The sequence below is a fragment of the Cricetulus griseus genome, chromosome 4 (genome assembly GCF_003668045.3).
Source record: "Cricetulus griseus strain 17A/GY chromosome 4, alternate assembly CriGri-PICRH-1.0, whole genome shotgun sequence".
Classification (NCBI taxonomy): Eukaryota; Metazoa; Chordata; class Mammalia; order Rodentia; family Cricetidae; genus Cricetulus; species Cricetulus griseus.
This window is the reverse complement of record NC_048597.1, coordinates 191,245,428-191,268,358: the sequence shown is the minus strand read 5'-3', so window position 1 is coordinate 191,268,358 and position 22,931 is coordinate 191,245,428. Positions and strand designations below refer to the sequence as shown.

Here is a 22,931-nt window from a genome sequence, read left to right as displayed (position 1 = left end):
GTTCTGGCAGGCGGCAGGTATCACATCTGAGCATCTCGCTCACTGGTACAGGTACAGGAACTGAGGTGCCTCATAATCTTCTTTGGAGGCTTTGGGTCACTGTCAGGATCTGGCAGTCTGTCTGATATTATAAACTTTAAAGATAAGAATTTAAATGCCATATTCTGAAGATCTCTGAAGCATTAGAGGTCTGTTTGTCTGTTTTAGTTACTTGCCTTAAGCACACAAGAAGCATACAGGTGGCTAGGTAAGGTCTTATTTCTGTAATTAATTTCCAGCCTGACTGTAACTGGTTTTAACTTAGTAAAATGTTTGAAACTTAACACAGCTGAATTTAAAACTGCAAAGAGCTACCTTATATTCCTTAAACAGTAGCTACATGTACATATTTTAGCTGTTGCTGAAACTTAACTTCTTTCTGAGGCAGGATTTTTCTATGACTTTGGAGCCTGTCCTGGAATTTGATCTGTGACCAGGCTGGCCTTGAACTCATAAAGATCCATCCACCTCTGTCTCCCGAGTGCTGGGATTAAAGGCGTGTGCCACCAATGTTCTAAAATTAAAGGCGTGTGCCACCTACACCCTGAGCTTAAAGGTGTGTGCTACCAACACCCTAAACTTAACTTCTGAAAACACAAACTGTAACATCTTATAATAGATGAGCATCTTTCACAAAACAAGAACTTTACATTGGCAGGCTTTGCTTAAAAATAATTCTAAATTGAAGCTCTTTAAGTACAAATATTAATAAAACATTTTTTAAAAACTGGCTTTAAAAAGAAATTTAAATTCCCTTAATGTTTTTCAGTAATATATAGGAGCATTAACATTTTAAATCTTAACTGAAAAACTTGTTTCTAAGATGGTGCCTCTAATTTCCATGCGGTCACCTTTAGTCAAGATGGTGGTGTAAGTATCCTTTTTTTCAACTTCAGCAAAATGACTACCAGTCAGCCATGTGCCCAATTTGCCATGTGGCTGGCTACAAAATGCCAGTAACTTGCACCCTTTGCTTAACATGCTTGTAACAGAACTTAGGTTATACCAGGAAATAGAACATTTTAAAACAAGTATACATAAATTACTTGAGAAATAAACAGGACTTTTTAAACAGAATTAGCTTAATATGGTTAAAGTTTTAACTTATATTACCATTTTTAAAATCCACTATTTGTAGACATGAAAAACCATAAACAGTTTACAGTTTACATTTTTCTCTGACTTGTAACAACCTTTTCTCTGACCTCCTACGACTTGCTTTAACTCTCTATAACCTTTTTATATACTTTTAGTTCATTCCTCTTCATTCCTCTGACTTTCTTAGACATCCTTAGACAAATTTCCTTTTTTTCCTTTCCCTCTTTATTACTTGTCTCCTACATTTTCCCTTATTTCTCAGTCAACATAAAATTTTTTATCAAAGTCCCTTTTACAGTTCTTAACTTAATAACTTTAAGGCCTTTGTTTTAAAAAAAAAAAAAAAAAGTCTGGATCAGGCCAGATAAGTTCATACACTCGAGCTCCATGTGCTCAAGACAGAGAGACCTGGGGTGGGGGTGCTGCTGGTAACCCCAGGCCCTTAGCCAATCCAGGGGTGGGAAAAAGACCCCCGTGGCCCCCCTGCATACCATGTGTGTGGAGCACAGAAAGACGGGCAGCCAAGCAGATGGCGGCCTTGCAGCCATGTTCCCTCAGAGCAGGCCTCAAGCCAGGACCCATGGCAGGACGGCAGCTGGGGCAGAAACAGCCCCACTTGGCATGCCTCATAGACACCCAGGTGGGGATAGAAAGGGGGTGGCATGGTGGATCCTGAATTGAAAACCAATGATGATAACACAGAATAGACAGGAAAGAACAGACGCCAACCCAATCTGCTGGCGCCGCGTATAAGGCAATGGCGCCGGGAAGACTGGCGGCAGAACCCGGCGGCTAAATCACCGTTAACTGAGGAGGATCCAAGTCCTTGGCCTCCGTTCGTACCTCCTGGGTGTCCTCAGCGCAGCAGTCTGTCCTCCGGGCGCATCTGCCGATCACAGTTGAGGTGGCCCCACATCTCAGAGCATCAAGAAAAGACCCCTGACCCATGCATGCCATGTGCGTGGGCAGTAGGGACAGAAAGAGATGCTTAACAAACACACAACACAAATATGAAACGTGACATTAGACAGCACAAACCCCGGCAAAGAAATGGTGCCCCAAACCAAAATTACAAACAACCCTTGGACTTTCATCCAGGTCGGAACCAAGGGTTCCAGAAATACGTCTATTTCTGGGCCCGCACGTCTGCTTACCCTATGGTTCAATTCAAATTTAACCCTCGAACTTTCGTCCAGGGCAGGACTTCAGGGTCTCGAAATACGTCTATTTCCCCCTGAAGTCCGAATTACAAATCATGGCACCAAACCAACAAAACAGCAAGAGACATAACAAGCAAACATATAACATTGAACATATAAGTTGCGAGCTCGAATCATCTTACCTCCAAGATCGAATCCACTCAAGTGAAGGGTGGTCGCAAATCACGGATGAGCCCCCAAATGTTAGACCAGCAGAAAACTCAGGTATCCGGCATCCCAGGCCACGACTACGGACACCCCAATCACCAGGCAGATTCGAGAGCTTGATGCAAACTGCACGAGCCTTTATTGCAATTTAACAAGCTAACCCCATGTTAGCTCGGGTCTTTCACACACCCGCCATGGCGGATGGCCCAGGGCCTCCCAAGAGATCTTATAGGACAGCATAAAGGGAGTGTCTAGGGGTATGCACAGGCTCACGATTGGTGTGCCTCCAGCCTTGGAGGGCTTGCCCTGTGTTGATTGGTCAACTGGTTGTTATGGTCCATAGGCCCTCCCAGGGTGGTTGCTATGCTCTCTACGTCATTGCTGTGCGCTTGTCCGTAAAGCACACCCAGAGTCATAAAGCATAGTGCCACCAGCTAACTTCTGATTGGTTCCTTGTCACAAGGCAGGCATCTGACTTTCTAGTGTCTAGGACAAGGTCATAGAAGCACATGTTCGGCCGTTATGGCTGCCAAAAGGGGAACTGGTCCCTTCAGTTCTTCTTCCCATTGTAGAGTATTTGTGAGAAATATTGTGGGTTTTCATTCTGTCTTGCCTGTTTCAGTTACTACAACCACCATCGGGAAAGTGCCCACAACAGAAACCTAGACAATGGCCAGGATTCCCTTCATGCCACTCACCCCCAGGTATCACCAGTCTTCTAACTTTCCTTTGTATTGTAGGTTCTGGCTCTTTCCTCTTCTGTGACTTTCCACCTATCCATTCCTTCTAACGTTCCCTCTTTCTCAGGATTAACTTTTTCTAAGAAACTATTTTCTAGAATTTAATGTATAGCCAGCTAGAATTTTTGTCTTTCCCCACCTCCTTTTAGCATTCTCAAAACCACTTTTTCCTTCAAATGTGCATGTCTTGAGACAATCCTTTCTAAGCCCTTACCATTCCGTAAGTGTGACTTTGTCTGGGGCACAGTTGGGAGAGCTGCGCTTCAGGTCAGACCGGAGTTTCCAATCTCCCAATGTACTGAGTGGGATTGGAGTCCTGTTTTTTCTTGATTTAACCTGCTCTTCCTTATTCAAGTTCTTCATTCCTCAATCCTTCCCTTTCTCCACGGGGCTCATTAATTTCAGCACTGGGCCTCATCAGGGTGTGGGGTCTAACAGTGTGAACTGATCGACTGAATAAACTTTATTGCTAGTAAATACAATTACTCTTTTGTTATGAAATTTTGAGGGACATAAAGTAGGCTTCTGCTAAATTGCCAAGCTGGCTGGAGTTAAAGGCACCTAATACAATTTTCCATGACTCTCAATGTCTTCAGTCAGTGCTTTCATCATCCAAAGGGGGGATGGTGGGTTTCCCCTAAACTCTTTGCTTGGTAAGTGCTCAGAGCTCAGCTTCCAAGCTCTTCCTAACAAAAGCAAGGGAGGAAGGGTCTGACTGGCAAATCTGCCTCTTTCAACTCCTCATCCAAGAGTCTAGAGTGCTCCTAGGAAGCAGAAAATCAGTTTGTTAGGATTGCTGCATCTTTAACCCACCTCCAGTGACTTGTCTAGTGAAGGGAGATTTAAATAAATTAAATGTATGATTAATTGTAAAGCAATATACTTGAAACCAAGTACCAAGCAATAACAAAAATTATAAAAGCATAATTAAATCTATGTAGATCATCTTTTTATATTTTTACCTAATGACTTATACTAAGAGCATCACACACATTATTTGTAATATATCTGGGGTTCGGTCCACGTTATCATGTTTTATATCTTTAAATAACAACTTACTTTTGATATATCAAAAAGAAGTTAAAACTACTACCTTTCCAGCCCCAGAATCCCTGTACCTTAAAATCATCTGGAAACATTTTCAGATGTGCCTACATAAGGTCCCTCTCCTGCTACCCAACGTCAATTCTTTCACAGAAGGTCAGTGTCATAGTTAAGACCTGAGGAATCCACAGGGCTCTAATGTTAAGCCAGAGCAAAGAAGTTCTATCTTTTGATTTATCATCTCCAAATATCTCAAGCACATTTTATTTATTGGCTTTGGTAAGTGCTAAGGTTTTTATTGTTTTTATTTTGTTTTGTTTTGTTTTAAATTGGTGATGCTAAGAATCAAGTCTTGGGTTTCAGCCATGCTAGACTAGCTAACACTCTACCACAGAAGTGTTTCCATAGCAAAAAAGAACCATTCTTAAAGGAGACATAGTCATGACTCCTTGAAATACAAAATGAATTCGTGTTGAATATTTTATTTGCTTCGTTAGGTAATAAGATACGACCATTGGCTCCAGGAAAATTTGTAGAACAGACCAAATATAAATGAAGGGATTGGCAAACTGTACCTCTGTGTTCACACTCTGATTACCACCTGGTTTTGTACACTCTGAAAACCAGGCATGTTTTATATTTACATATGGTTGGAAAAGATTTTAAAAGGTATAATATTTTTTGACGTGCAGAATTTATAGCCAACTCAACTTCAGACTCCATAAATAAAGTTTCATTGAATATTATCATACCCTCCCATGCATGCTATATACTTAGTAGTGGTTCTAGAGGCCATAAGCCCTGTTTTGACTAGAATATTTGCTAGTTGGCCAGATTCAAAAAAAAAAAAATTTTTTTTTTTTTGCCAAATCTGTGAGGCAATCAGGGGTGCTGAGAAAACAATTGCAAATTAATGCAAAACCCCTAAAAATCTACACAACAATAAAACTTGGTGTTAGAACCACTCTTTGACAGGGAAAAATGATGTCATCCTCATTAGATAAGGTTTGCTCTGAATCTCTGTGGGCTGGAAGTATTTGCATCACCCTTGTCTTTTCTCACATTCCGGAGGTACAAAGTGGCTCTGCCAGAGACAATTAAAAGTCCTTCCTCCTCTAACCTTAAACGGTCCAGCTGCTGCTAAGCAAGTCACTGAAAAGACACTAACCTTTTCAACTCATATCCCCTTTTTTTTTTTTCCACCATTTTTCCTGACACGAACTGAACTATTTCAGAGGCAGACTCAGATCGGAGTTCAGTTCATTCTGACTACACTTGGGACGTGGCCAGATCCCCTATTCACTTTATAACACATCTTCTCTGCTTGCTGCAGGAACTTGGCACACACCAATAACCGACTGCAACAGTACTAACTGATCCCTAGCTCCTGTGTGGAGCTCATTTGCAGCCCAACACAGCTATTAACGGACACATTGCCCGGCAGCCAGTGAAACATGGTGCCCAAGGAACATCCGGGCTCTGCTCCGGGGGAGCACTCATTCTTGACACAGGCACATCCAAAGGAGGTATTTCATGGAGGTCTAATCCATTTCTGATTTTACAGCCCCCTAACTTCCCAAAAGCGAATTCATCATCTCCAAAATGTTTACTTGTATTGATTTTCTTTCGTTTACTATTAAAATTTTTTAAAAAATACGCAAACATCAAAATTGCTGAATATTCTCTGAAGAGCTGGGTAATCAATTTTATGTCCATGTCAACTATTGTTTATTGCAATTAAGACAACACTCATTAGATACGCATCCAATATTTTTATGATAATTTAATAAAAACCATTTTGTGAAGTAAACAATTTCCCAGTTTGTAGAAAATATTTGCATTTTCTTAAAATTATCTCTTTGAAGTTCACAGTCAAACTATTTATAGTTGCTCCCCCGAAGAATTTCTCGAGAAGCCAAGGGGCACCTCCAACATGGATTGTTTGATTTTTACAAGTGATCACAGCTTGTGTTTCTTTAAGATGCAAATAATTGCACTTGCTAAATTTCTTAATTTCTTATATCAGCTTTATTTATCAATCCTCGAAAGCAAGCAGGGCACTTCTTATTAGTTTCATTTCTCAACCACACACAGTCTTTCCTTATGCACCCTAAAGCTCCTACATACTCCATTTTGTAGAACTATACCTGCTATTGGCTGAGTAATGCTTGAAGCTAGAGATTCCCTGAAGATAAACGCTCTATCTGTCATGTAAACCATTGGAGCCTCCACAGTGTGGAGGTGGGCATTTAAATTCAAGCTTGAGTACTTGCAACCTGGGCCTATACCTGATATTCCCTTATGCCTCAGTTTTCCATCTCTAAAATGGTCATGATTGTACCTTATTTCAAAGAGTTCTTGGGGAGGCTCGTTAAATATGTGCATTGCTTACAACTATGCCTGGCATGTTCCAAGCACTTAAAAATAAGAGCTATTATTATGATCAAGAACAGTTATGGACACAAAGCCACTGGGAAATACATATTTGTTAGATGAGTGGGTGAATGGCTGAGTCAAGTAAAGGCAGAAAATGGGTGAGATATTCCATCTCAAGTGTCTTGTTTTCTTTTCTGTTCAGTGCGCTCTTGAATGTACAGAAATTTGAATTTTAGAAAGAAAACTAAAAGCAACAATATTCTACCAAACTTATAAACACCGAGTCTCTGTAGAAATGACCCTGGATTAAATGAAAAAAAAAAAATTGTCTCCTCGGGTTCTCAACCAAGTCCTTGGCCTTACTTTAAGCTAGGTGTCTATACAGTAACTCTAAATATAGCAATTACAGTTTATTTAAATTGCCATTTTATTCTGATGCACAGTAAGTGTTCAATAAATGTTTGGAGACTAATTAGTGAAGAATATAGGTAGGGCAAGGGAGGGGTTAAGAACAGCAGCTGCTCTTGAAAAGAATACAGGTGTGTATTCAATTCCCAGCACCTGCCAGTGACTGACCACCTTCTGTAACTCCTGTTCCACATGCTCTGATGCTCTCTTCTGGCCACTACGGGTACTGCATGCATGCAGTACACATTTGTGTACACAGAAGAAAAATTAAAATGTGGTTAAGTGTAGCAAAAGACTTGCCAATTTTCCTTATCTTAAGAAAAACTCTTCTCTGGCCATTCTGATTTTTCCCTCTAATTTTGGGTATGGTTTATGTTTGCCTTACTGGGCTTGAGATATATTGTTATTATTTTTCTAGTTTTTGATGATGAACTTATTACTATAGCTTCCCCTTTTAGTATGTCTTTATTATATTGCACAGATTTTGATATGTTATATTTTCATTTTCATTTGATTCAAGGCCTTTAAGTTACTCCATTCTACTTTGTTTGGTTAACCATTGGTCATTTGAAAGCGTGTTGCCCAAACCCTATGAGTATCTGTTCTTACGGGATTTTAGTTTTGTTCTGTGGTGGTCTGAAAAGATATTATTATTTAATCTTTTTTTAATTCACTGAGTCTTGATTTGTGGAGGACATTCCATGTGCTGTTGAGAGAAATTCATAGTCTATTGCTCTTAAATGAAATGTTCTGTATATCTCCTGGTCTCGTTTGCTTTATAGCAGCTTACCAAACATTCATAGATATGAAAATATAAACTACAAATGCCAGCATCTAGACTTCTCTTAAAGTAGGAACTGATTAAAATATTAAAAATAAAAACCACTCTCATATAATAAGATAATTAAGGGTCTGGGGGCTAGATTTAACACTAATAAATAAGAAAATGAGATGTTATGAGCCGTTCCAGAGAGAATTTAAAACAACACACAATTACCAATCACAAATGAGGAAATAAATGTACAAATAGACAGAAAACTTGTCAAGATCTACAGAGGAATAATGACTTGTATTCCCTCGGGTGAAAATCCTCTATTATATGAACAAAATAATCAACAAGACTTCTTAACTGACACCTTGCAAAGACAAGAGAAAGCACAGGACCTGCCAATCGATAACCTCGAAGATGCCCTAGAGAAGACACAGACATTCATGTGTTCTCAATGCTCACTTTCAATTTAAGGATAGTTTACAAGGTATGTTTTACAACTTTTTAATTAGCTTTGAAATTTTCTAGCAATATAACAAATTGGTTAAAAAGAGAGAGAGATAGAGACAGAGACAGACGGAGAGAAAGAGAGAGGGAGAGAGAGAGATTATATTTAGTGTTGTTTGGATTTTTGTAAAAGTTAGCCAACATTTCAAAGAACTATTGACTTCTCTGGAAATGGAGTCAAGATATTTCTGTGACCCTGTGTCGCTGAAACAGGATGATTCACAGCTTTGGATACTGAAGATGTTTACATATTCATGCAAATGTGAGCAAGGAGCGCTGGCCTATACCTCTAATGCAAGCTGCAGAGGACGGACAGAAAGCTTGAGGCTGGCTGGGGCAACAAAGCATGCTCAAGGTCAGCCTGGGTTTCATGGTGAAACCATGTCAAAAAACCAAACAAACAAAACAGTATAAACCTGTAGCTACCTTATTGTTTCTTATGGCATTACAACACCTTTCAAAACACACACTATACCATTATAAATTATTTTTCTTTTATTCCTTCTTCATGTTGTACCATTGCATTACCTATTTTGAAAATGTGTATTAATCAGGTCATATTCTTAAGCTCATTTCAAGATAGTAAATGAAATATTATAAAATATCTTATATGAAAAAAGGCACTAGTTCATTAGGATAGAAATTTCTGGCCTGGAGATTAGGTCAATGCAAGTTGGAGTGGTAGCCCCATGCTGGGAATTATACTCCTTCCAGCATGAGCCCTTCTTCCTACTCAATAAATGCAAACACATTTCCTGTTCCAAGTGTTTCCCTATAAACAGGAAATTGACAACTAGTATCCCCACTGGATATCAGAATGCTAGGGCCATCCATTTTAGCATATTGTATGTAAATTCTAATATGTTCCTATCATATAAGCATGTCTCAAATTAACTATTCTAAACCTAGCGCCACATTCTTCACTATAGCAAAAGCCATAGACAAAATCTGGCAGCGTAAAGCCCTGTTACGTTGGGTTTAATGGTGTCCGTGTGGAGTGGTTATCCCCACTACACCTAAAATGCCTCTGAATTTATTGACTTAAAGCAACAATAAAAACAAATATCTCTCCCATTTTCTATAGAGTGACTAGTAATGACTTAGAGCCTCCAATTGGCTTGATGTCAAGATGTCAGTGAAGGCTACACTCCTCTTCAGACTTGATAATATATGCTGTGATGACATCACCGCTGAAATGACTCCCTGAGCTGGAGTTAGTCAAAGGCTCAGGCCTTTCTCACATGGCCTCTGTGGTGGTTTGAAAGAAAATGGCCCCTGCAGAGAGTGGCACTACTAGGATGTGTGGGCTTCTTGGAGTAGCTGTGTTCTTGTCAGAAAGTGTGTTGCTTCAGAGGTGGGATTTGGGGGTCTCACATGCTCAAGCCATGCCCAGTGAGACAGTCCTACCTCTCCAGTACCATGTCTGCCTGCATACTGCCATGCCTACCTTGATGATAATGGATCAAACCCCTAAAATATTAAGTGAGCCACCCCAATTAAATGTTTTCCTTTATAAGAGTTGCTGTCATCATGGTGTAGACAGAAGTTTCTGTTCAGCCTGGTCTGGCAGCCTTTTAGTCCCAAATAAATACAGAGGCTTATGTTAATTATAAACTGTTTGGCCTATTGCTTAGGCTTATTACTAATAAGCTCTTACAACTTAAACTAACCCATAATTCTTAAGATTAGCCACATGGCTTGGTACCTTTTCTCAGTAAGACATTGTCGTTTGTTTCCTTTGTGTCTGGCTGGCCACTGGTCTCTGCCTTTACTCTTCCCAGAATCTCCTAGCCTGGTAACACAGCCTATATTTCCTGCCTGGCTACTGGCTACTCAGTATTTTATTAAACCAATACGAGTGACAAATCTTTACAGCTGTCAGATTGGGGGCGCCCCTGAGCTCCCATTTGCTCTTGTCATATGTTTCTATGGGTCTTAACCCCTTTGCCATCACTCCTCCCCTCTCTACAACTGGACTCCAGGAGTTTGGTTCAGTGCTTAGCTGTGGGTCTCTGCTTCTGCTTCCATCAGCTACTGGATGAAGGCTCTAGGATGACATTTAAGGTAGTCATCATTCTCATTATAGGGGAAGGGCATTTAAGGTACCCTCTCCAGTATTGCTTAGATTGTTAGTTGGAGTCATCCTTGTAGGGGAAATCTCTGGAGATTTCCCTAGTGCCAGGTTTCTCATTAAGCCCATACTGGCTCCCTCTATTAAGATATCTCTTTCCTTGCTCTCATTCTCTGTTCTTCTCCCAACTGGAACTTCCAGATCCCTCATGTTCTCCCCTCCCCTTCTCCCCTCCTCCTTCTCTTACCTCCCTCCCCCTCCCTGCATGCTCCCAATTTACTCAGGAGATCTTGTCCCTTTCCCTTCTCAGGGATCCATGTATGTCTCTCTAGGGTCCTACTTGTTTCCTAGCTTCTCTGGGTAAATATTTTTAAAAGATAGAAAGTTAAGATTAAAAAACAAAAAGACAGACCAGAATTGTACCATGACTATATTCTTAAAAATGACTTCACTACAGATCAACTACATGGTACACTGGCTTCCTTTGTTGCCAAATATTTGTTTCCTCCAGGAAAAAAGAAGTATCAGGTCACCGACAAATCAGGAGAAAGCATAGATTAGCTCTTCTGCCAAATGCACCGCTTCCTTATATGGGCTGGTTGTAAACTGAAAACAAGCAAACATCAGAGTGAAGCTAGAAGGGAAGGTGTTCTGTGGCCCTGGGCTCCACAGAGGCGGTTGCTTTATAAGGCAGTGCTAACCAATATTCCAAGGCTCCAGCATTTCTATTTAGTGAGAGGGATGTGGAAAAACTAACTTTTGATCAATGATTTAAAAGTAAGAATTCAGCATGTTTTTTAGACGGAAAGAAAGTATATGTTCGTATTTGACTGTCCTGATGATCACTAGTCAGCAGTACCTGTGCCCATAGCTTTGGGCTGCTGCTTCTAACTCTCGATTCTATCAGTGAGGGAACAGATGACTAGACTGATACTTCAAGAATTAAGTAACTCGTATCATCCAAAGTCCAAAGAGCATAATTAGTGTGAAGTTTATAAAATGCCTTAGGACAAATGAAAAATGATCCAAAATTATTTATTGAGCACCTATTGTGCAGCAGGGGCCAAACTGGTATTTCCTCCCACCCCAGCCTCAACCCTATCCTTTAACTACAGACACCTGACTAAAATTGTATGAAAGTGAGGACGAAATTCCCTTGGATTTAGGGATGAAATCTTGAGCTTTTCAAGTCGATTTTAGGATATTGCCCTTCAGTGATGGCCCTGCTCACAACCGTTATTGGCAAACAGAACTGCATACATTTATCATGTGCAATGTAACATTTAAATGTATTTACACACTCGCATATATAAACACTATTCTGCCGGGGGTATGAGCAAAGCTATGCATTTCACTGAAGTTGTAAAGGCTGATTGCATGGAAAATCCAAGACATAGTCAAGTTAGTCAGATTGCTCTCTTAAAATCAGGCTAAACTTACTCGAGCTGGGCACACAGGAGGAGAGGAGGCTAAGTATGTAGACGTAAGTGACCTCAAGCACTTAACTTGGCTGTAAGGTCTGGAAAAAGTTCTGGGTTGGGAGGGAGTTCAAAAAGATATTTTCAGAAAACAGTTATCACCACACTGAATTATTCCATGTATGTAAATGGATTTATGTAAATTGAAAAAATTGCATAAATGAAAAACAACCATATTAACATGTTAGTTGACATTGCATGCTGGTGCTGGTTTACCACTAGGAAACACGAGGGGACAGGGTCATGTGATCTCCTGTATTACTATCTCCTTTACTGAAATAAAATTCTTGTCATCTTTCAGTAGACAATTCGGCAGGTTTTAGTATATTCGTGTTGTACAGCCCGCGCCTCTTTTTGTTGTTGTTGTTGTTGTTGGGGATTCTTTGTGTAGTCCTGGCTGTCCGGGAACTCTCTCTGTAGACCTGGCTGGCCTCGAACTCACCGAGATCCGCCTACCTCTGCCTCGAGTGGGGGGATTGAAGACGTGCGCCACCACCGCCCTGCCAACCCTCGCCTCTGTTTAAGTCCAGAACTATTTCATCACTGCAAAGGAAGCCTTGTAACATACAGCAGCCACATCTGTGCATGGGCTCTGGCTTAATGCATTAGAGGATCCAGGGAAGCCCAAGTGAGTTTATGTCCTCAGAGAAGGAGCGCTAAGCCCCGGGCCTGTGGGCGACCTTCTCCGCCTTCTTCTCCACGGGATGGAGCTGTTCCTCAAAGCATCTCTTCCTCTGCCTTTCTCCCTCAAAGTTTTTGGCTAGTGGGCTGTTGTGCCACTGCCTCACACAGCAGCAATGTGTGCCTGTGTGGTTTCAACTGGCACCCTGCTGGCCGCCACTTCAGCCTCAGGAGAGCTCCGCTAGGAGGGAGAAAGGCAGGCCTTTTTTGAGTCCGGCTTCCAGGGAGTCAAAAGACAGGTCAAAACAAATAATTACTCTCCTTTCTTCAGTGGGTCCATTCTGCTCACGAAGTCCTGGTATTAAGGATCAGGGCTGCTGTTTCCCAGGCTACCGCCGAGCCACAGCACAGGTGGAAACAGGAAAAGAAAAAAGCGCCACAAAGTTCACGGTGAGCGCCGGGATTCAGCCAGGTTTTCTTAATTAAGCAACCCCATGATTGCCAACCATTTCTAGTCAATTTCCAGCGCTTTGAGAAATCCGTTCTGACAGCCCACCAGCCTTGAGTGTCTGCCCCGGGGGAGCAGACTGGAGGAGGTTCTTGTTCTGTGGCTCTCACAGATGCTGTGAGAGTCTATGTTCATTTTCTAGAACAGCATTTGATTCTCAATCATCTCCAAATCTAAACGGCAATCTCTTTAAGTCAAATCTCGTGCCTGCTTTCTGTGAGGTCCCATACATTAAAATGTTGCCTTCGAACTCAGCTGTCTCCCTGGCACTCAATCTTCCTCGCATTTTTTTTTAAAGAAATCATTTGTCATTGGTTAATTGTCTATTAGTGTAGATGGTGATTTCAGTTTCTTGCAGTGTGATTCCCTTCAGCCTCCCCTACCAACCCTTCGGCAGAGTAATAATACGACTATCATTAAGTGAATAGTTAGCGTTCAGATTATATCCACAGATGAATTATTTGCTTTCTTTCCCTTCTGATTTCCCGAATTTGATGTTTGTTTTGTTCTCCTCTGTTTAGTCGTCTTTGTTCTTATTGCTAACTCCTCCTGAATGTTCACCTCAGGTGATGCCTCAGTTCCAAGTTTTAGAGACTATCTTCCCAGGGAGCACTATTCTCTTGGCCTCCTGAGGCACCCTCACTGGGACGTCTCCTTCAGAATTTCCCCTGCCTTTCCCCCAGTGGGTTCTCTCTGATCCCTCTGCCCCAGATTTCCTCTCATGCTGCGGAATACATCCTCCAACAATTTTGCCATATTAGATAAAACACAAAGGCAGACTTTTTTTTTTCACGTGTAAAAGCTGTGAAATTATTTTGTAAAAATCTGCACACTGTCCTGGGGCTTAACGACATCTGCATTGCCTGTATCTCTCTTTATACAAAGGCTATCATTTTACTGGAGATCAGGAGAGAAACTATAGGGTGACAAGCAGCTTGGTAGTGTTCTTTAGAGAAACTACTTTTACAGCGTCATAGTGTGCAAGCTTAGGGTTTTAGCTTCTTTCTAACGAACAGACAGAAAGGAGGAAAAGGGAAAAAATATGCTTTTTGAGTTAAAATTCAGAAAACCAGGCAGGCTTAGCAGTGAAGATCTGTGAGCCACTGCCCACATCCAGTCTTGACTCTCTCTCTCTCTCTCTCTCTCTCTCTCTCTCTCTCTCTCTCTCTCTCTCTCTCTCTCTCTCTCTCTCTTAGATTTGCCTTCTCCATCTTTCGGAAACTCTCCTTGACTGTTAGTGTCCATTTTCCCCTCTTTCTTGGATTACTTCTTTATTTTAACTGAATAATCCTAAGAAAGGATGTCTATGTTTGAAAAATGTCTTCAGCTACCATGGCCATTGACAGACTGCAGCATTCAGCGGGGTCACACTGTCCCCAAACTAGCAGTCCCTTGAACGTGACACTATTTTTCCTACACGCTTCTCCTTTGCATTGTGCACAGCTGATCCCCTACCCTCCGTTCCCACTGGTTTTGTTTCCAGAGCATCCATCCCCCTGGACATTCTGTATCTTCTCGCGTGTTTACTTGCAGGATTATTTTTCTGGTTTCCTCCACTGCACAGTAAGCTCATGGAGGCTGGCAGCTGTTTCCATTCGCTGATGTGTCTGACCACCTGGACTAGCCAATGGGAAGCTATTGCAATGGAAGAAATTTATTTTTTTAAAAAACACATTTTCTATTTCTATAATATGAAAGGGATTATAATTAATGAGTGGTGTTTCATACAAAATTAAGAAAGTGTCGACTGTGTCAACTGAAGATCTAAAGGATATTGAGAAATCTCTCCTTAGACTTATGCCCACAGAGAAGATATGATCCTCCTTTGCATCTCTCCATTCAGCCTGCTTCCTTCTTTGTCTTCTTCTAGCTACCAGCAGGGTTGCCCACCCCACCCCACCCCCACCATTCTCAACTTCAGCTGTCGTCTTCTCTCACTTAAGGCTTCAGCTGCCCTGCGTTCATCTGATTTCGTTTGGACCATTTCAACTGTGGCCTTGACTTTGAACAGACCTCCTGCCTAGAATGTGATGAAAATAACCATTTCCTCTCCGCCTAGGAGGTGGGCTTTATGCTGGAGCCCCACCATGCACAAACACTTTACACCTTTGTAGGACCCATACACACTCTCCAGTGCAGTTATTTTCAGTCTTTTCTTTTTCACATTCCACGATGAAATGAGTGGCCTTGGCTTTTAGCACTTGACTTCCTATTGTAGCATCTGAAACTTAATAATAGAATAGTGTGTGTCACCGCCATGTCTTCATTTTTACTTAAGAATTAGATAAAAGCATAACTCTCTAAATTAGAAGTCATGGCAAGACTTAAATAATTTTTCCCAGAGGAATTGGCTATTGCCTTAGTAACCTCAATCTTGAGCAAAAGGGGAAAAGTGAAAAAAAAAAAAAAAGAAGGTAGAATTTTTTTCTTTTATTTTTACGATTAGGAGAATTTTTAAAGCACATTTGAATAGAGTTCCTAGATTTGGCAAGGAAAAATAAGAGATTGTAGTCAAATTTGAATTTCCCATAAACACAAGGGTAAGTTTTTTAACATACAATTGTTTCATTTGGTGTTTTGTTTTGTTTTGTTTGTTTTTCGAGACAGGGTTTCTCTGTGTAGCTTTGGAGCCTATCCTGGCACTCACTCTAGAGACCTGGCCTCGAACTCACAGAGATTCTCCTGCCTCTGCCTCCTGAGTGCTGGGATTAAAGGCGTGCACCACCAACGCCCAGCTCATTTGGTGTTTTATATATTATCAAGCAGCCCTACATTTCAGCAGTCACCTGTTACATCCGTGAAACTGCTTGGGGATGAGGGGTTGCTGTGGATATGAAGAGCTTGGCCTAAGTTGCCACAAGAGGAGAAGGGTAAAAATTCCCTGACTGATGATTTATAACACAGCCTGTTTTAAGCTGGTTAAAGTCTATACAGTGGAAAAGGTACAAGTGATGAAACTGGCCCAGGAGCAGACGTAAGACATCCATCATGGTGCTTCATGCCTCTGATTTCCTAACCCTTATCATCTGTAGGAGCACAGAGTGCACATCCCGGGAGCACGAATTCAAACACATGGCACGACGAAGCCAGACCAAACCGCAGAAAGCACTGACACACTTTCAATGTACTCATTCCCATGCCTTATGTGAATATCTTAGCACAAGCTATAACTAAGTACCGCGCACATGCTGAGTGAATTGAGCAGCACAAGTGTACTTCTGTGGTTCTAATGTTAGGGAAATCCAAAATCAAGCTACTTCTGACAGATATGGACCCTGGTGGTGGATGACAGATATGGTCCCCAGTGGTGGCATTTCTTCTGGGTTGCCCATGGATGCCTTCTATTGTCTCACTTTGCAAAGCCAGATCTTCTCTCTCATATCTGTTCTGATGAGGGTCCAGTACCAGTCCCATCTAATAAGGGCTCACTCTTACAACCTCCCTACCTCCCTATGGCCTCGTCTCCAAACATTACCACTTTGTAGGATAGGAGTTCTCAACAAGAATTCAGGGGATACACAAGCATTCAGCTCATAGTAAAAGAATATTTGAATAAAAAAGTCTAAGCTTATATGCACAGAGACCATAGACGTCAGCAAATATTTCTGGCAGTTGAGTGAATTATGGTTAGACATACCTTGGCTCTTTGTGATAGGGACGAGAAAAGAATGTCCTCTGAAATGCAGGTATAACTCACCAATAGCTGAGTTTTATTTTAAGAAAGTAATAAAGCTGATATGATTTTGCCTTTCAGAACTGTGTATGTTTCAGTTTTGGTGATTGCACTGTGGTAAATTAGTTGGCTGCAAGTCCAAAGATTCGATCTGCACCCAGACAGACCATTCATCATACTTAACATGCAGGGGTTCAGGAGAACTTTCCTACAGATATCCCAAGATGCCCCTGGAAGTAATCACAGAAAATTGCCTGCTTTGTCTGCCTAGTCCCTTAAATGCAATCAGTGGCTCTGGATTTAGGTTTATTGGGCTACCTTAATAATCCATCAATCTCTCTGTCTGAAAGGTTCATATAGTTACTTTCTCAGTTCATAAATACTCACTGTTTTTAATTTTGTACCAAAAATGGAATGGACTTTAGTGATCCTATGTGAAAGCAATGAAAAGGTTTGAAATATTAGCAAATACTTACCAAGGTAAGTGTACAATATAAAGTCCAAAGTATACATCACCTACACCTTTACATCCTCAGTACCATTTTACAGATTGTCAACTCATTCAATCTGAATACCCAGTTCTGAAAAAGGGTAGTTGAATTTTAGATGATAAAGCTACCCAAATGTGATCATTGAATCCCAAATTTAAGTTTGTGATATTGAAAAGTGAATAAAACCTCTAAGCCAAAACTCTGCAGCAAGTTGTCTGAGAATTCCAGGTAAGGGTGTGGTTTTAAGTCTATGCCAGTGTCAGCTCTGGTTTAGAATCCAACCCTGTTCTAGTGATGACTAGTCATTCTTTTATCAATTCTGCAGGTATGCATGTCTACCTGAGCGTTATTCCCGAAAGTCTAATTAAGTAATACTCTTTTCATCTCAAGTATCTAGAATTTTGGATCTGGATAAAAAAGAGTCCAGGGACCCACCTTTTGCCTCCCTAGGTTTGAATACAGCATTGCCTGCCCTTTCTATACCTATCTCTCCTTTTTAAAAATGGTTGTTAAAACTATTGGTGGAAATTAAAGTTGATTAACTTTTTTTCATTTTCTCTTTGGGTGGAAATGACTGGACATAATGAAAATGGTATCAGGCATGTCCTCCAAAGACAGCTCTTGGTCTCCACCTGCAACCACCTCAACATCCCTCTCAGAAAATCAACCTTCTTTTACCACACCTAGCATCTTCTCTCTGGCTGGTCAAAGCTCCCCTCACTTGATGACCACTGGCCAAACAATACTTGACCCTGGGCTCATGCTACCCACTAGTGACTATTCTACTACCGTCAGCCAGTTGCCTCTAGAAATGTCACATTGGCCTGCATCCTCCAGTGTCATCCAGTTCATCACAAAAAGCCAAGACACAATCAGAGACCTAGAGGAAATGGATGTATCTGACACCCCTACCTTATCAGAAGTATCAGGACTGAGTGGATATGATTCTGCCCTGGATCATTTTTTGGAGACAACCACACCCATGCCAATACAGTACATCACCACCAGCTCTGAGACCATTGCTAGCAAGGGCCACGAGTTAGTGGTATTCTTCAGTCTTCGAGTTGCTAACATGCCTTTTTCCTATGACCTATTCAACAAGAGCTCTCTGGAGTATCAAGCGCTGGAACAACGATTCACAGACCTGGTGAGTGAGCATGGCTTACCTTTCTCCACTTGCTGTGCCTCCTCATGCTTTTTTTGCTGTTGCTTTCTGATTATAGTATAATCATTGCTCATCTTGAGCAATGCAGGTTGGGAAGAGATGAGCATGCAAAGTGGCTGTGCTGTTGCAGAAGGCATTCAGCTAGAATTTTGAGGTGATTTAAATCCAACCAGGGAAATGAGTTCTATGGTGGGCAATCAGAAAAGACACGGCCACCCAGCTTCATGGTAATAAGGTTATCCTTAAATTCTCCTCTTTATGGTTCTCCCTAAATAACTTTACCCAAAGTCTATACAGAAACCCTACAGTACTGAGCTTGGAATCTAAAAACAGTATAAATGAACTTTCCCTAAACTGTGAGGAAGCCATGCTGCCCAGAGTGGATGAGAAAGTGCATTCAGGTCCCCCTATTCCAACCCCCTTATGTTGTTGTAAATGACTGTGTAAGTTGCCATCTCTGATCCTTGATATATAAAGGGAGAAGATTTTCACGATGGATGCACTTTGATAACAGGCACCCTCAAACTCGCATTTTAATTTTATTTCTACAAGCATAATAAGATATATATGTGCCATTGGTGGTAGCACGTGCCATTAATCTCAGCACTCAGAAAGCAGAGGCAAGTGGATCTCTGTGAGTTTGAGGCTAGCCTGATCTACAGAGTGAGTTCCAGGACAGCCTCCAAAGCTATACAGAGAAACCCGTCTTGAAAAACCAAAAAAGAAAAAGAAAAAAATATATACATGTGGTAGTAAATATTGAATTCTGTGATGGCTTTAGCAGTCATGTCTGATTAGATAAATTGTACAATGCATATTGCACACATGATTTCTGACAATATGAGAAAACTATATGTGCTTCTTATAAGTTAAATTATCATATGGCTTGACTATTTTTCTCAAGTAAGACTCTGCTCTACACCACACACACACACACACACGCACACCACACACACTTTGTGAGGGGAGTATTGGTGCTACTGTCTTAGGGAACAATGTCCCAGTGAGCCTCACCTCACCACCGTGTCTCCATTAGGGTTTGTGATAGGCTGTTATAACAAAGGTATTAAGAACGTAGATTAGACACAGGCTTATTTGTTCTTGATATGTGGGCAGCTGTGTTCTAGTGTCACCCTGCAAACCCACATTTCTTCCACCTGTGGCCCCAAGAGTGCTTCCTCCTTTACAAAGTTAAGGCTGAGCGACTGCTCCATCCTGGTTTCACCTGTGACAAAGCAGCAACATCTCCTCGACATTTTGTCTTGATGGAACTAGACACATGACCAGGCCTGGCTATGGGGAGGCTGGAAAAATATCAACTGTAATAATTCACGAACCCTTCCAGAGTCAGGAAATGGGTATCAAACATTTCTGAACAATGGCCTTGAGGATGCTTTTGAGATTAGTAAATCTTGTTTGGGAAGGAATCCCTGGGAGTTGTGTTTGCTCTCTCACAACGCAGATAAGCACCCAGTTCCACACTGTTTTTGTATTGCATTGCTCAATGAAGGCCACCCAACTAGATGCAACCAACCACCTTCAATACCTCCATCCAAATGCCGTGATTGTCACTTCTGCATGCTATGCAGTTTCACTACACTAATAGACTAATAGACAGACACATTGGGTTTGGATATTTTTATTTCAGTGGGTCATTTCTTCCAGATCTCACATCTCCATTTATACAGACACAAGCTGGTTGGCTCCTGAGCTCAATTTGGAATAGTCACTGACATTCCTTGGCTGATAGCATTGGCTTGAGTTAAAAAAAAAAAAAAAAAAAAAATCTGTTCTCACAAGTCATGAAAACAACCCTGCCCCTCTATCTCAATGCAGGCAGACAGGTGGAAATATGGACATAATTACTACAAATAGATCATTAGGTTGTGGTGTTCTGGTCTGACATCCAGCAACAAAACCAGTGGTGAAGAAATGTAAAGTGTGCCTCAAGTAATAAAGAGTGAGCATAAACGGGACCAGCCAGCAGTGACCAAGTTAAGAATAAACTATTTTTCTTTTGCAGCTGGTCCCATATCTACGGTCCAATCTTACAGGGTTTAAGCACCTGGAAATACTCAGCTTCCGAAATGGGAGTGTGATTGTCAACAGCAGAGTGCGTTTTGCAAAGGTGGTACCTTACAACCTCACCCAGGCGGTGCGTGGGGTGTTGGAGGATCTCCGAGCCACTGCAGCTCAACAACTCAATCTGGAAATTGACAGCTACTCTCTCAACATTGAACTAGGTAGGTGAAATCCTGGGGAACTTTTGGCTCATTCTGTTCTGTTTTCAAGCATGCTGATCAACTGTCAACCCGCAAAAATGAAATGAAATTACACTTCACAAGTCCACCTTTTCGGAGCTGTGAACTTTGTGATGAAGGAAGGAGGGTCTTCAACCTGCAGGCTCAAGTGTTCCTACATAGAAAAGCTAAGAGTAAGCATACCTCCAATTGCAGTTTGAGAACCTCAGTTTCCTCATAGTACTAAACTTTTGCTATGCTGAGATATTTTTAAATGTGGCCGTAAACCAAGCTAGTTTTAATTCTGCTGAAGGTCAAAGCACTTTCAAGAGAAAAAAAAAAAAATCTGCAGCAACCTAGGCCTCCTCCTTCAGTGCCTTCAGTGAACTGGCAGAATAGTCTTTTTTCACAAGAAAACTGGGGATGAAACACAAACAAATCCTGAGGAGAGGGGGGGAAATTAGATCAAAGTTAAAACTTGGAGAAATGGCCAAAAAAGAAAATAATGTCCCTTCCCATTTGCACCCCCTAGTATAGTGTCCATGTAACTCTATAACAGAAAGTTAAACACTTGCTCCAGCAAGAAAGCAGAGTGTATGTCACTGTCATGGGCCAGGCCTGAATTGAGGACTGTTCCCCCCATGTACTTGAAAATCTTTCTCTAACTGAAGGGAGGTTTTTAATCCCCTGGAGTGCAGGACAGGAGGGTTCTGTCCTACTGCCAAAGCAACCTTCCATTCAGATTCAAAACAAAGTTTCCTAATTGGCTATGAATTAGTGAAGTGGATCTTTAATGCTCACTCTGGCTCTCTGTGGACTAACTACGAAGACTGAGGGAAAAGGCCTTGGGCAAAAATGCAAGCCAAAAAAGCTCAGTAGGAAACATTTATCTTTGACAGCGCAGGCTCTGGAGCAGTCCTACAAAAATTGCCTCAGTACCTTTGTAAATAACATCATTAAAAAGACAGCAGAGCCTTGGGCACTGAGCAGGGGAATAGTTACCTCTAAACAGGAGCTGCCTAAGGAAGCCTTCTAGACCCCCTGGGCAATCAAAGACCACCTAAATACAGGGGAAAGACTGACTGCCTCTACCCTCAGAAGGTACCCAGAGCTGAGCCTGTTCTTTACAGTTGGATGTAAAAATAACAGGAAAGATACAGGAGAACTGGGGAGGGAGCACAGGAGAGGTGAGAGCCTGGACCCCTGCCTTCCTCCATCCCTCAGTTCCTTGGCAGTCCTTAGGAGCCCATTCAATACAAAAAATTACCTCAGAAGGGCCTGGTCAAGGCTGGAGAGAATCTGGATGTATGCCTCTGAGGACAGGAGTATCAATGTTAGGGACCACTTGATAAATGTCTTAGAAAGGTGCTGCGGGATAGTAGTGCCACGCCATGACTGTGCTGGAGCCACTGTTGAAAGAGGTACTGCAGAGCCATGGCCTTGGAGCCCAACTTGAATGTGAATCTTATGGGTTAATAGCAGAGCCCAATTTCCACCGTGAAATGTTAAAATTCCTTCCCTGAGGGAGACTATGTCTACCCCTTCACCTCAGGTCCCAATGACAAACTGAGGTATACATCCACCAGCATTAATTCCAGAGAACCACTGGGTTTATTAGGCTTACTTACAGAGCCATGGGTGAAGGGTATGGCTGGAAGCATGGGTATCATTAAGACAGCCACACTGCAAGGTCAACGCCCAGTAGGAAAGATGACTCCCTTATGGCCATGTAGATGGAACCCTCTCCCAAGTCCTCCCCAGCCTAACGTCTCTAGTCTCTACCTGATGTTACATGCAATAAGGGAAGAATTGCATGCAACTGTTTGGTAGGAATGGCTGACATGACAGTCCTCCCATGACCCTTCCCATCTGTCCTATGAGAGACCATCAGCAGTCAACAAGCCCAGCTGTGGTGTCTTTTTAAAAAAGGCACACCCAAACTAAAAAGGATGATGGCAGTTTGGTTTGGAGGATAGTGTTGTACCACAATAGGGGACATTCTAAGAGCATATGGATTCATAAAAAGGGTATTTTTAGTCTTTAGCATAATGTGTTTGACACATTATAGTTGCCTAATAAATGTTAATAGTTAGTATTACAACATTGTCATAATTAACTTGACTGTTAATTTATGACCTGCACAGGGTACCATAAAGAGTGATTAAAAGCTAGCTGTGGCAAGGTATTTGTGAAGTAATTGGAGCTGAAGCTATTTTCGTTGATACCCTGTGAACCTTTGTGTAGTGTTGCCTTTCCTCCCAGCAGCTGGTAGAAGTGAGATGCTACTAACATCAGCCATAACCCTTCTGGAGTCATACGTATACTGAGATACCCAA

At 41.6% G+C, this 22,931-nt stretch overlaps 1 protein-coding gene across 1 annotated transcript in view; it reads left to right on the top strand.

Moving 5' to 3' along the window:
* Positions 1 to 22,931, top strand: part of Impg1 (interphotoreceptor matrix proteoglycan 1) — a 100,735-nt gene that overhangs the window by 53,879 nt on the left and 23,925 nt on the right. Inside the window, exons 12-13 of the mRNA XM_027411394.2 lie at positions 17,790 to 18,337; positions 20,379 to 20,598. Of these exons, the coding sequence (XP_027267195.1) occupies positions 17,790 to 18,337; positions 20,379 to 20,598 (768 nt within the window). The remainder of the gene's footprint in view (positions 1 to 17,789; positions 18,338 to 20,378; positions 20,599 to 22,931) is intronic.